Source organism: Gnatocerus cornutus, chromosome 5, assembly GCF_029298725.1.
Source record: "Gnatocerus cornutus isolate USDA-ARS CGAHR chromosome 5, icGnaCorn1.1, whole genome shotgun sequence".
NCBI classification, from domain to species: Eukaryota; Metazoa; Arthropoda; class Insecta; order Coleoptera; family Tenebrionidae; genus Gnatocerus; species Gnatocerus cornutus.
The window spans coordinates 20,060,482-20,072,835 of record NC_142237.1 but is presented as its reverse complement, the minus strand read 5'-3'; the positions used below and the strand labels follow the sequence as shown (position 1 = coordinate 20,072,835).

General features: G+C 35.6%; 2 protein-coding genes and 2 long non-coding RNA genes across 7 annotated transcripts; all 4 read right to left on the bottom strand.

Moving 5' to 3' along the window:
• Nucleotides 1-296: 296 nt before the first annotated feature.
• Nucleotides 297-1,650, bottom strand: LOC148175591 (kinase D-interacting substrate of 220 kDa-like). Of its 2 annotated transcripts, XM_088035976.1 has the most exons (3): nt 984-1,650; nt 700-930; nt 543-651 (listed from the first exon to the last, which is right to left on the bottom strand). In XM_088035976.1, the coding sequence occupies exons 2-3, from the start codon at nt 860-862 to the stop codon at nt 629-631; spliced, it is 186 nt and encodes a 61-aa protein (XP_087892102.1). In that variant the 5' UTR covers nt 863-930; nt 984-1,650; the 3' UTR covers nt 543-628. The 2 variants fall into 2 exon arrangements, with proteins under 2 accessions (XP_087892101.1, XP_087892102.1); XM_088035975.1 differs by lacking the exon at nt 984-1,650 and having other exon boundaries at nt 297-651; nt 700-791.
• A 694-nt stretch (nt 1,651-2,344) lies between these two features.
• On the bottom strand, nt 2,345-7,251 carry LOC148175590 (kinase D-interacting substrate of 220 kDa-like). 2 transcript variants are annotated; one of them, XM_088035973.1, is made up of 3 exons: nt 6,724-6,821; nt 6,320-6,675; nt 2,345-2,419 (listed from the first exon to the last, which is right to left on the bottom strand). In XM_088035973.1, exons 1-2 carry the CDS (start codon nt 6,736-6,738, stop codon nt 6,376-6,378), a joined length of 315 nt encoding a protein of 104 aa, XP_087892099.1. In that variant the 5' UTR covers nt 6,739-6,821; the 3' UTR covers nt 2,345-2,419; nt 6,320-6,375. The 2 variants fall into 2 exon arrangements, with proteins under 2 accessions (XP_087892099.1, XP_087892100.1); XM_088035974.1 differs by lacking the exon at nt 2,345-2,419 and adding an exon at nt 7,009-7,251 and having other exon boundaries at nt 6,551-6,675; nt 6,724-6,954.
• Nucleotides 7,252-8,475: 1,224 nt separating this feature from the next.
• Nucleotides 8,476-9,505, bottom strand: LOC148175589 (uncharacterized). The gene is made up of 2 exons (XR_015770177.1): nt 9,422-9,505; nt 8,476-8,778 (listed from the first exon to the last, which is right to left on the bottom strand). It is a non-coding gene; the product is annotated as an uncharacterized LOC148175589 (long non-coding RNA).
• A 64-nt stretch (nt 9,506-9,569) lies between these two features.
• Nucleotides 9,570-11,898, bottom strand: LOC148175588 (uncharacterized). Of its 2 annotated transcripts, XR_015770179.1 has the most exons (5): nt 10,522-10,733; nt 10,279-10,467; nt 9,910-10,215; nt 9,745-9,858; nt 9,570-9,694 (listed from the first exon to the last, which is right to left on the bottom strand). It is a non-coding gene; the product is annotated as an uncharacterized LOC148175588 (long non-coding RNA). The 2 variants fall into 2 exon arrangements; XR_015770178.1 differs by lacking the exons at nt 9,570-9,694; nt 9,745-9,858 and adding an exon at nt 11,658-11,898 and having other exon boundaries at nt 10,032-10,215; nt 10,522-11,149.
• Between the last annotated feature and the right edge of the window lie 456 nt (nt 11,899-12,354).

Genomic DNA, 12,354 nt, shown 5'->3' with positions numbered 1-12,354 from the left:
TCTAAAAAATAAGCGAGATATCGATATGAGAAGTTTGGCCATAGTTTTAGTCATGAATTTTTGCGAAAATTTGCAAATTTCGACTTTTGGAAAATCTAAAAACGATTTCTTATGTAAAAAATCGCGAGAAAAACGATGCCGCAAACCGCATTCCAAAATTACGAATTTTACTGCACGTGACCATCAAATGCACTCGTCTAAAGTTGGTAGCAGCCCCTAGGGATGTTTATTGGTAACAGTTAACGTCTAGCGCAAGTTTGCCAAAAACCATAAATGGAGAGAAAAGAAAACAAACCTTCCATCCTTCCTCAAACAAGCAGCGATGCATCCAGAATTCCAGATCTCGCGTTTTCAAAAAACCAATAAAAATTCTCTATAAACTTCCATTCCTTGATGTTTCTTTGACTTCACAAAATAGCTCACAAGACACCAGATGACCTTCAGAGCCTTTGTAGTATTTTCTTTCTTGACAACTGCATCTCGATGATACTTTGTTTCCGTTGGTTGAGTTCCTTTGGGCCTTCTCTGGAGAAACACTCGTTTTTTGCTCATAGACTCATCAGGATTGAAAACGTTGCAAACTTCGTGCTCCCGCAATGAAATCAGCAACACTCTGAACATTTCCCAGTCACTGAACGACATCTTCAACCACTGGAAAAAGAACATTTGACTTTGACTTAAAACATGTTTAAATTTAACCTTTTTCATCCACATTGCAGTAAAGCAGCACCTTTTTCATGATGTTATGCTCCTGGATCAATTCACTGTACTCTGGGAGCATTGAATGGGTGGTTTCTTCAATTCTGTGCAATAACTTGCAGAGTCCTTCAGCGTTGAGCGACGACAACCGCCTTTTCGACATCTTAGGCTATGGGTATCATCCATCGATTCAGTCTCTTTAATAATAAACTCTGGTAATGAAGTTGGAACCTGAAATACCACGAAACATTTCAAGGCTGGAATTCAAACAGTTTTCAGCTTACCTGCGTTTAAAAATTTCAATAAAGACCCATAAATTTGTTGTAAATCAACTCCAACTAAAAATAGCTTCAAATGAACTTCTTAACTTGTGTAATTTCTTTGCTACCATGCCCAGAAGAACGAGAAAGTAAACAGTAAAGAATTCTGGTAGTCTCTTGTGCAAGCAGGATCGTTGTTAATCATTTGTTGTACTCTGAAAATAAGTTTAGTAAATCATGAACATAACCTCAATGTGTGCTGTCAAAATAGTCAAGTTAAGACATACGTTAAGATAGAGACACAATAATTTTAAATAATTAATAGAATCGTAACCAAGTCGTGAATGTTAAATCAGACTTCAGATTCTTACTCCTGAGGACAAAATTAATAAAAAGAGTATTTTCTTGCTTTAATTTTCATCGAAAAAAATGCTATTCAAATAAAAGTTTAAAAAATTAATAAAAAATTAACGGAGCGTCGGATCGAAAAATCTTTGACGGATTCTTGTTCCTGAGGTCCAAATTGATGGAAAAAGTCGGTTTTAAGGAGATTTTATTTTTTGTCGAAATCGCCAAAAATCCATGATGTTTAGTCTTTGAACTTTTTTTGGCGAAAAACGCGAAAGTTCGCAGATCGACACGAAACTATGCACATGGCATAATTTGACATTTCCACATCCATTTTTGGTCTCCGTTCCTCGCTATCTGTAAGATTTTTTGAGAAAATGCAAATTAAAAATTTTAAAATTCAATTTCCCGCTTCAAGCAATCTGTCAACGAAGCATAGAAGCTAGGACATGCGTCAACAGATCTGTCCATAAATAATATTAAATAAAATATTAACAAAGTCGTAAATCTTAAATCAAAGTTCAGATTCGTTTTTCTGAGGTTAAAATTAACAAGTTAAGTAGTTTATTGTATTTATTTACACCGAAAAGTGAGAGAAGTTTTTCCATAAAAGCCACCTAGCGGAATAACGCCGAAGTTGATAGTTCACGCCTCCTCTCACCAGAGGGCTAAACTTTTGTTTTTAAAACTTACAATTTTTGAATCAAAACCATTTGCAGGAATAAGGAAGAATGATAAAAAACAATACCCTCAAATTAAACTAAAGGAGTATTAATAAAATAAAAAAACACAAACTCGACACTCTCCCTCCTTCTTGCAAAAAGTGTGAAAAAGTTTCATTAGGAACATGTTTGTTGGCTTACCTAAAAAAGACGAGGGAAACAATCTGAAATGGACGAAACTATCCATTCTTAATTAATGGTAATTGATTATTGCTCTAATTCCAACTGATCCAAGAGCCAAGAGCCAAGGTTAGTCCTTCGCAAGTGGCGCTTCCTCAAAAATATCTCATTTAACGACTTCTTCAATTCTTGTAGATCATTGTTGTTTTTATATGCTGATGTAACCGCAGCCAGCTTGTCGGACATTTCAGTGCTCATTTCTTTTTCCGACTAAAACAAACCAAATAGTTTTAGGTGTTAATCTTCCTCTGATACTACAAAAGCCATGACATCATAAAGACACTAAATTTAAATCCCAAATTTGCAATCTGCGTAAAATTCTGCGTTCACTGATGTATAATAACTCAAGTTTACTCTAAAAAATAAGCGAGATATCGATATGAGAAGTTTGGCCATAGTTTTAGTCATGAATTTTTGCGAAAATTTGTAAATTTCGACTTTTGGAAAATCTAAAAACGATTTCTTATGTAAAAAATCGCGAGAAAAACGATGCCGCAAACCGCATTCCAATATCTGAAATAGTTTTCGAGATATCGAGCATGAATTGTTTGGAACCTTCAAAAATTTGGCCATCTGGCGACAACCCAAAAATTCAAACGGCCATAACTCAGTTATTTGTTGTCGGATCTGAATTTAAATTCCAGATTTGGATTCAGCGTGAGATTCTGCGTAAAATGAGTCAAAATTTATTGAGTTTACCTAAGAAATAAAGAAAGCATTGACCAAAAACTGTTTGGAAGTGGTCATTTTGTGGTGATTTTCAATCAATGTTTTCAAAATGAAAATGACGTTTAATAGCATTGAATTATATATCAGTCGAAAGAGGAGCTCAAAATCTATCTACTGGCCCAATTTGAGATCGATCAAACAAACGGTTTAGGAGTTATGCCCAAAAATAAAAAAAAATAAAAATTTTCATCGTTTGAGTCGCAATTTTTTTTCGCGAAAAATCGACTATCGAATTTTGGGCTTTTAAGCACTTTTTCTAACGTAAAATGAGCCGAGAAAAACGATGGCGCAAACCGCATCTCAATATCTCTAATAGTTTCCGAGATATTTAACTTTGAAAATTGGGAAAAATGAGAAAAAATGAAAATCAACTATCCGAAACTTTGATCGGCCATAACTCAGTTATTTGTTGTCGGATCTGAATTTAAATCCCAGATTTGGAATCTGCGTAAAATTCTGCGTTCACTGATGAATAATAACTCGAGTTTACTCTAAAAAATAAGCGAGATATCGATATGAGAAGTTTGGCCATAGTTTTAGTCATGAATTTTTGCGAAAATTTGCAAATTTCGACTTTTGGAAAATCTAAAAACGATTTCTTATTTAAAAAATCGCGAGAAAAACGATGCCGCAAACCGCATTCCAATATCTGAAATAGTTTTCGAGATATCGAGCATGAATTGTTTGGAACCTTCAAAAATTTGGCCATCTGGCGACAACCCAAAAATTCAAACGGCCATAACTCAGTTATTTGTTGTCGGATCTGAATTTAAATTCCAGATTTGGATTCAGCGTGAGATTCTGCGTAAAATGAGTCAAAATTTATTGAGTTTACCCACGAAATAAAGAAAGCATTGACCAAAAACTGTTTGGAAGTGGTGATTTTGGGGTGATTTTCAATCAATGTTTTCAAAATGGGAATGACGTTTAATAGCATTGAATTATATATCAGTCGAAAGAGGAGCTCAAAATCTATCCACTGGCCCAATTTGAGATCGATCAAACAAACGGTTTACGAGTTATGACCAAAAATTAAAAAAAATGAAAAATTTTCATCGTTTGAGTCGCAATTTTTTTTCGCGAAAAATCGACTATCGAATTTTCGACTTTTAAGCACTTTTTCAGACGTAAAATGAGCCGAAAAAAACGATGGCGCAAACCGCATCTCAATTTCTCTAATAGTTTCCGAGATATTTAACTTTGAAAATTGGGAAAAATGAGAAAAAATGAAAATCAACTATCCGAAACTTTGATCGGCCATAACTCAGTTATTTGTTGTCGGATCTGAATTTAAATCCCAGATTTGGAATCTGCGTAAAATTCTGCGTTCACTGATGTATAATAACTCGAGTTTACTCTAAAAAATAAGCGAGATATCGATATGAGAAGTTTGGCCATAGTTTTAGTCATGAATTTTTGCGAAAATTTGCAAATTTCGACTACTGGAAAATCTAAAAACGATTTCTTATGTAAAAAATCGCGAGAAAAACGATGCCGCAAACTGCATTCCAATATCTGAAATAGTTTTCGAGATATCGAGCATGAATTGTTTGGAACCTTCAAAAATTTGGCCATCTGGCGACAACCCAAAAACTCAAACGGCCATAACTCAGTTATTTGTTGTCGGATCTGAATTTAAATTCCAGATTTGGATTCAGCGTGAGATTCTGCGTAAAATGAGTCAAAATTTATTGAGTTTACCTAAGAAATAAAGAAAGCATTGACCAAAAACTGTTTGGAAGTGGTCATTTTGGGGTGATTTTCAATCAATGTTTTCAAAATGAAAATGACGTTTAATAGCATTGAATTATATATCAGTCGAAAGAGGAGCTCAAAATCTATCCACTGGCCCAATTTGAGATCGATCAAACAAACGGTTTACGAGTTATGGTCAAAAATAAAAAAATTGAAAAATTTTCATCGTTTGAGTCGCAATTTTTTTTCGCGAAAAATCGACTATCGAATTTTCGACTTTTAAGCACTTTTTCTGACGTAAAATGAGCCGAAAAAAACGATGGCGCAAACCCCATCTCAATATCTCTAATAGTTTCCGAGATATTTAACTTTGAAAATTGGGAAAAATGAGAAAAAATGAAAATCAACTATCCGAAACTTTGATCGGCCATAACTCAGTTATTTGTTGTCGGATCTGAATTTAAATCCCAGATTTGGAATCTGCGTAAAATTCTGCGTTCACTGATGTATAATAACTCGAGTTTACTCTAAAAAATAAGCGAGATACCGATATGAGAAGTTTGGCCATAGTTTTAGTCATGAATTTTTGCAAAAATTTGCAAATTTCGACTTTTGGAAAATCTAAAAACGATTTCTTATGTAAAAAATCGCGAGAAAAACGATGCCGCAAACCGCATTCCAATATCTGAAATAGTTTTCGAGATATCGAGCATGAATTGTTTGGAACCTTCAAAAATTTGGCCATCTGGCGACAACCCAAAAATTCAAACGGCCATAACTCAGTTATTTCTTGTCGGATCTGAATTTAAATTCCAGATTTGGATTCAGCGTGAGATTCTGCGTAAAATGAGTCAAAATTTATTGAGTTTACCTAAGAAATAAAGAAAGCATTGACCAAAAACTGTTTGGAAGTGGTCATTTTGGGGTGATTTTCAATCAATGTTTTCAAAATGAAAATGACGTTTAATAGCATTGAATTATATATCAGTCGAAAGAGGAGCTCAAAATCTATCTACTGGCCCAATTTGAGATCGATCAAACAAACGGTTTAGGAGTTATGCCCAAAAATAAAAAAAAATAAAAATTTTCATCGTTTGAGTCGCAATTTTTTTTCGCGAAAAATCGACTATCGAATTTTGGGCTTTTAAGCACTTTTTCTAACGTAAAATGAGCCAAGAAAAACGATGGCGCAAACCGCATCTCAATATCTCTAATAGTTTCCGAGATATTTAACTTTGAAAATTGGGAAAAATGAGAAAAAATGAAAATCAACTGTCCGAAATTTTGATCGGCCATAACTCAGTTATTTGTTGTCGTATCTGAATTTAAATCCCAGATTTGGAATCTGCGTAAAATTCTGCGTTCACTGATGTATAATAACTCGAGTTTACTCTAAAAAATAAGCGAGATATCGATATGAGAAGTTTGGCCATAGTTTTAGTCATGAATTTTTGCGAAAATTTGCAAATTTCGACTTTTGGAAAATCTAAAAACGATTTCTTATGTAAAAAATCGCGAGAAAAACGATGCCGCAAACCGCATTCCAAAATTACGAATTTTACTGCACGTGACCATCAAATGCACTCGTCTAAAGTTGGTAGCAGCCCCTAGGGATGTTTATTGGTAACAGTTAACGTCTAGCGCAGGTTTGCCAAAAACCATAAATGGAGAGAAAAGAAAACAAACCTTCCATCCTTCCTCAAACAAGCAGCGATGCATCCAGAATTCCAGATCTCGCGTTTTCAAAAAACCAATAAAAATTCTCTATAAACTTCCATTCCTTGATGTTTCTTTGACTTCACAAAATAGCTCACAAGACACCAGATGACCTTCAGAGCCTTTGTAGTATTTTCTATCTTGACAACTGCATCTCGATGATACTTTGTTTCCGTTGGTTGAGTTCCTTTGAGCCTTCTCTGGAGAAACACTCGTTTTTTGCTCGTAGACTCATCAGGTTTGAAAACGTTGCAAACTTCGTGCTCCCGCAATGAAATCAGCAACACTCTGAACATTTCCCAGTCACTGAACGACATCTTCAACCACTGGAAAAAGAACATTTGACTTTGACTTAAAACATGTTTAAATTTAACCTTTTTCATCCACATTGCAGTAAAGCAGCACCTTTTTCATGATGTTATGCTCCTTGATCAATTCACTGTTCTCTGGGAGCACTGAATGGGTGGTTTCTTCAATTCTGTGCAATAACTTGCAGAGTCCTTTAGCGTTGAGCGACGACAACCGCCTTTTCGACATCTTAGGCTATGGGTATCATCCATCGATTCAGTCTCTTTAATAATAAACTCTGGTAATGAAGTTGGAACCTGGAAATACCACGAAACATTTCAAGGCTAGAATTCAAACAGTTTTCAGCTTACCTGCGTTTAAAAATTTCAATAAAGACCCATCAATTTGTTGCAAATCAACTCCAACTCTAAATAGCTTCAAATGAACTTCTTAACTTGTGTAATTTCTTTGCTACCATGCCCAGAAGAACGAGAAAGTAAACAGTAAAGAATTCTGGTAGTCTCTTGTGCAAGCAGGATCGTTGTTAATCATTTGTTGTACTCTGAAAATAAGTTTAGTAAATCATGAACATAACCTCAATGTGTGCTGTCAAAATATTCAAGTTAAGACATACGTTAAGATAGAGACACAATACCATTTTTAAATAATTAATAGAATCGTAACCAAGTCGTGAATGTTAAATCAGACTTCAGATTCTTACTCCTGAGGACAAAATTAATAAAAAGAGTATTTTCTTGCTTTAATTTTCATCGAAAAACTGCAAACCAAATAAAAGTTTGAAAAATTAATAAAACATTAACGGAGCGTCGGATCGAAAAATCTTTGACGGATTCTTGTTCGTGAGGTCCAAATTGATGGAAAAAGTCGGTTTCAAGGAGATTTTATTTTTTGCCGAAATCGCCAAAAATCCATGATGTTTAGTCTTTAAACTTTTTTTGGCGAAAAACGCGAAAGTTCGCAGATCGGCACGAAACTTTGCACATGGCATAATTTGACATTTCCACATCCATTTTTGGTCTCCGTTCCTCGCTATCTGTAAGATTTTTTGAGAAAATGCAAATTAAAAATTTCAAAATTCAATTTCCCGCGTCAAGCAATCTGTCAACGAAGCATAGAAGCTAGGACATGCGTCAACAGATCTGTCCATAAATAATATTAAATAAAATATTAACAAAGTCGTAAATCTTAAATCAAAGTTTAGATTCGTTTTTCTGAGATTAAAACTAACAAGTTAAGTAGTTTATTGTATTTATTTACACCGAAAAATGAATGCATAATGTGTGTATAATTGGTTGCCTACCCACATTGCAAATTTTAATTTTAAGTAAACTTATAATTACGTTTTGAATCCGACTTTAGAGTACAGAATCTTGTTCCTGAAGTCTAAATTAATAAAAAAAAATGTTTTAAGAAGGTTTCGATTAAATTTCAAATATCAGTCGCGAAGAAACCTGTTTAGTTTTCAACCAATCACACACAGCCCAAATAAGAACCGGCAAATTTAAAGAAATTTATTAATAACACAAACATTAACATGAATAAATTAATGAGTACAAAGTTTCTACTTAAAAACTACAACAGGACTTAGAAAGACGTTGAAAACCGCCTCGACTACACTCCTTACATTAAATCTCGCTTCTTTCGGTCTTTTGACCGTCGTTAAATTGTTGTTACTACAAGCGAGACAGCCGATTTCGTCTAACCCGACTTGTACCTTGAACCCCCTACCTCGTTGTTGAAAAGTGTCCCCCCTTAAAATCCCCGCTTGCACTTTCGTGGTGATTTCGAACGTGTACAAGTTGTACCTCTTGTCGATTTGATCGCGCTGTAAAACGAGCTGCACTCTTCGCGGACTGCTTGCGTGATCGAAGATGGTGCGAAAACTGTTCGAAACCGAGCGGATTTTAATATCGTTTTTCAGTTTTCTGGGTTGATTTCAGGAGGATTAGAACCGAGAAGACGACTTGGATGAAAGCCGTGAATTTCTTGTACCGTGTTTGGGCGGTGAGGACCACGAAGAGGCAGAGAGACTGAAGATGAGGCCGGTGAAAACGAAGAAGGGCTAAGCTTCCGCGGAGTCAACGTCACGTGCATCGGAAGTCGTGGAACTCTCGCTTCACCTGCAACATTTGGAACGTGACAACTTGTCACTAGCATCAGCACCACCAGCAGCTGCGTTTCTGACTTCGCCAAAAAGAAAAAGAACGTAAATTCGCAGGCTAGGAACCATACCAACTTCAAGTACAAGATCTTAAGGGCTAGATGTGGGTGGAGAATCGACCTCTGGACGGACCAAAGGGATGTGATCCAAAGCCTTCAGATCAGGATGGGATTAACAATGGGTAAATGTCCGTGGGAATAATCCACCGTGGCCGATGGGTAAAATGATGTATAATAACGCAAGTTTACACCAAAAAACAAGCGAGATATCGATATGAGAAGTTTGGCATTGTTTTTTTAATCATGAATTTTCGCGAAAATTTGTTTCATAAAAATATTATAATCTTCTATAACTAGACATTTAACAATCGTAGATAATATATATTAAAGAGCCACTTTGGGGTGATAAAAAATGACATAATAATTAAGTAGAAGCGAAAATTGCAAACGATTTGAGCACTTGTTTAGAAATGATAAGACAACAACGCTCGAATTCTGTTTTCGTGTTTGACGATCATCGCCTTCAACTTTCTTATTTCGTCGGCGAATTCTGGCAACGTTTTCTCCTAAATCAACAAAATTAGTTTAAGAAAAACCACAAACCTAAACTTGTGTTTGGTTTTGAGTCTTCCCCGATTTCGAAGAGCTTCGACACAGAAATGATCGCTTTCGATTCCATCCTTGAGCGAAATCAACAGACTCTTCAGTCGACAGCGCGCGCGCGCGCCGCACTGTCACCCAAAGTATCTGGATAGTCCGGTCAGTCCGGAGTTGTTTAGCCTATAAAACCTCGAGATATCGCATCCTCTCTTCGGCATCATTCCTATGCCTGAGTTGAGTGTTGATGTAATATCACGCCTTCCACCATCTTCCTTCCTGCAAGAAGTGTAAAAAAGTTTCATCAAGAACATGTTTGTTTATCTCACCTGAAAAACTCTTCTTACTCTGTGCAGTCAATTGCTGTTTCTTCACGGCAAAGCTTTTAATTGCGCCTGCTTCTTGACCAACAGGAAAGACAACAAAGTTGTGTTAAGCTGCAACTAAGAGATTAAGGTGAGACCATGAATGGAGAGAAAAGAAAACAAACAAACCTTCCATCCTTCCTGAACAAACAGATCTCGCGTTTTCAAGAAACCAATAAATGATGTTTCCTTGACTTCACAAAATAGCTCACAAGACACCAGATGACCTTCAGAGCCTTTGTAGTACATATTTTCTTTCTTGACAACTGCATCTCGATGATGCTCTGTTTCCGTTGGTTGAGTTCCTTTGGCTCTTCTCTAGAGGAGAATACTCGTTTTCTGCTCGTAGACTCAACATTGCAAACTTCGTGCTCCCGCAATGCAATAAGGCAACACTTGAAACATCTCCCAGTCACTGAACGACATCTTCAACCACTGGAAAAAGAACATTTGACTTTGAATTTAACCTTTTTCATCCATATTGCAGTAAAGCAGCACCTTTTTCGTGATGGATCAATTCACTGTACTCTGGGAGCACTGAATGGGTGGTTTCTTCAATTCTGTGCAATAACTTGCAGAGTCCTTCAGCGTTGAGCGACGACAACCGCCTTTTCGACATCTTAGGCTATGGGTATCATCCATCGATTCAGTCTCTTTAATAATAAACTCTGGTAATGAAGTTGGAACCTGGAAATACCACGAAACATTTCAAGGCTGGAATTCAAACAGTTTTCAGCTTACCTGCGTTTAAAAATTTCAATAAAGACCCATCAATTTGTTGCAAATCAACTCCAACTCTAAATAGCTTCAAATGAACTTCTTAACTTGTGTAATTTCTTTGCTACCATGCCCAGAAGAACGAGAAAGTAAACAGTAAAGAATTCTGGTAGTTTGTTAAATCATGAACATAACCTCAATGTGTGCTGTCAAAATAGTCAAGTTAAGACATACGTTAAGATAGAGACACAATAATTTTTAATAATTAATAGAATCGTAACCAAGTCGTGAATGTTAAATCAGACTTTAGATTCTTACTCCTGAGGACAAAATTAATAAAAAGAGTATTTTCTTGCTTTAATTTTCATCGAAAAACTGCAAACCAAATAAAAGTTTGAAAAATTAATAAAACATTAACGGAGCGTCTGATCGAAAAATCTTTGACGGATTCTTGTTCCTGAGGTCCAAATTGATGGAAAAAGTCGGTTTCAAAGAGATTTTATTTTTTGTCGAAATCGCCAAAAATCCATGATGTTTAAGTCTTTGAACTTTTTTTGGCGAAAAACGCGAAAGTTCGCAGATCGACACGAAACTATGCACATGGCATAATTTGACATTTCCACATCCATTTTTGGTCTCCGTTCCTCGCTATCTGCAAGATTTTTTGAGAAAATGCAAATTAAAAATTTTAAAATTCAATTTCCCGCGTCAAGCAATCTGTCAACGAAGCATAGAAGCTAGGACATGCGTCAACAGTCTTTAGTCCATAAATAATATTAAATAAAATATTAACAAAGTCGTAAATCTTAAATCAAAGTTTAGATTCGTTTTTCTGAGGTTAAAATTAACAAGTTAAGTAGTTTATTGTATTTATTTACACCGAAAAGTGAGAGAAGTTTTTCCATAAAAGCCACCTAGCGGAATAACGCCGAAGTTGATAGTTCACGCCTCCTCTCACCAGAGGGCTAAACTTTTGTTTTTAAAACTTACAATTTTTGAATCAAAACCATTTGCAGGAATAAGGAAGAATGATAAAAAACAATACCCTCAAATTAAACTAAAGGAGTATTAATAAAATAAAAAAACACAAACTCGACACTCTCCCTCCTTCTTGCAAAAAGTGTGAAAAAGTTTCATTAGGAACATGTTTGTTGGCTTACCTAAAAAAGACGAGGGAAACAATCTGAAATGGACGAAACTATCCATTCTTAATTAATGGTAATTGATTATTGCTCTAATTCCAACTGATCCAAGAGCCAAGAGCCAAGGTTAGTCCTTCGCAAGTGGCGCTTCCTCCAAAATATCTCATTTAACGACTTCTTCAATTCTTGTAGATCATTGTTGTTTTTATATGCTGATGTAACCGCAGCCAGCTTGTCGGACATTTCAGTGCTCATTTCTTTTTCCGACTAAAACAAACCAAATAGTTTTAGGTGTTAATCTTCCTCTGATACTACAAAAGCCATGACATCATAAAGACACTAAATTTAAATCCCAGATTTGGAATCTGCGTAAAATTCTGCGTTCACTGATGTATAATAACTCGAGTTTACTCTAAAAAATAAGCGAGATATCGGTATGAGAAGTTTGGCCATAGTTTTAGTCATGAATTTTTGCGAAAATTTGCAAATTTCGACTTTTGGAAAATCTAAAAACGATTTTTTATGTAAAAAATCGCGAGAAAAACGATGCCGCAAACCGCATTCCAATATCTGAAATAGTTTTCGAGATATCGAGCATGAATTGTTTGGAACCTTCAAAAATTTGGCCATCTGGCGACAACCCAAAAATTCAAACGGCCATAACTCAGTTATTTGTTGTCGGATCTGAATTTAAATTCCAGATTTGGATTCAGCG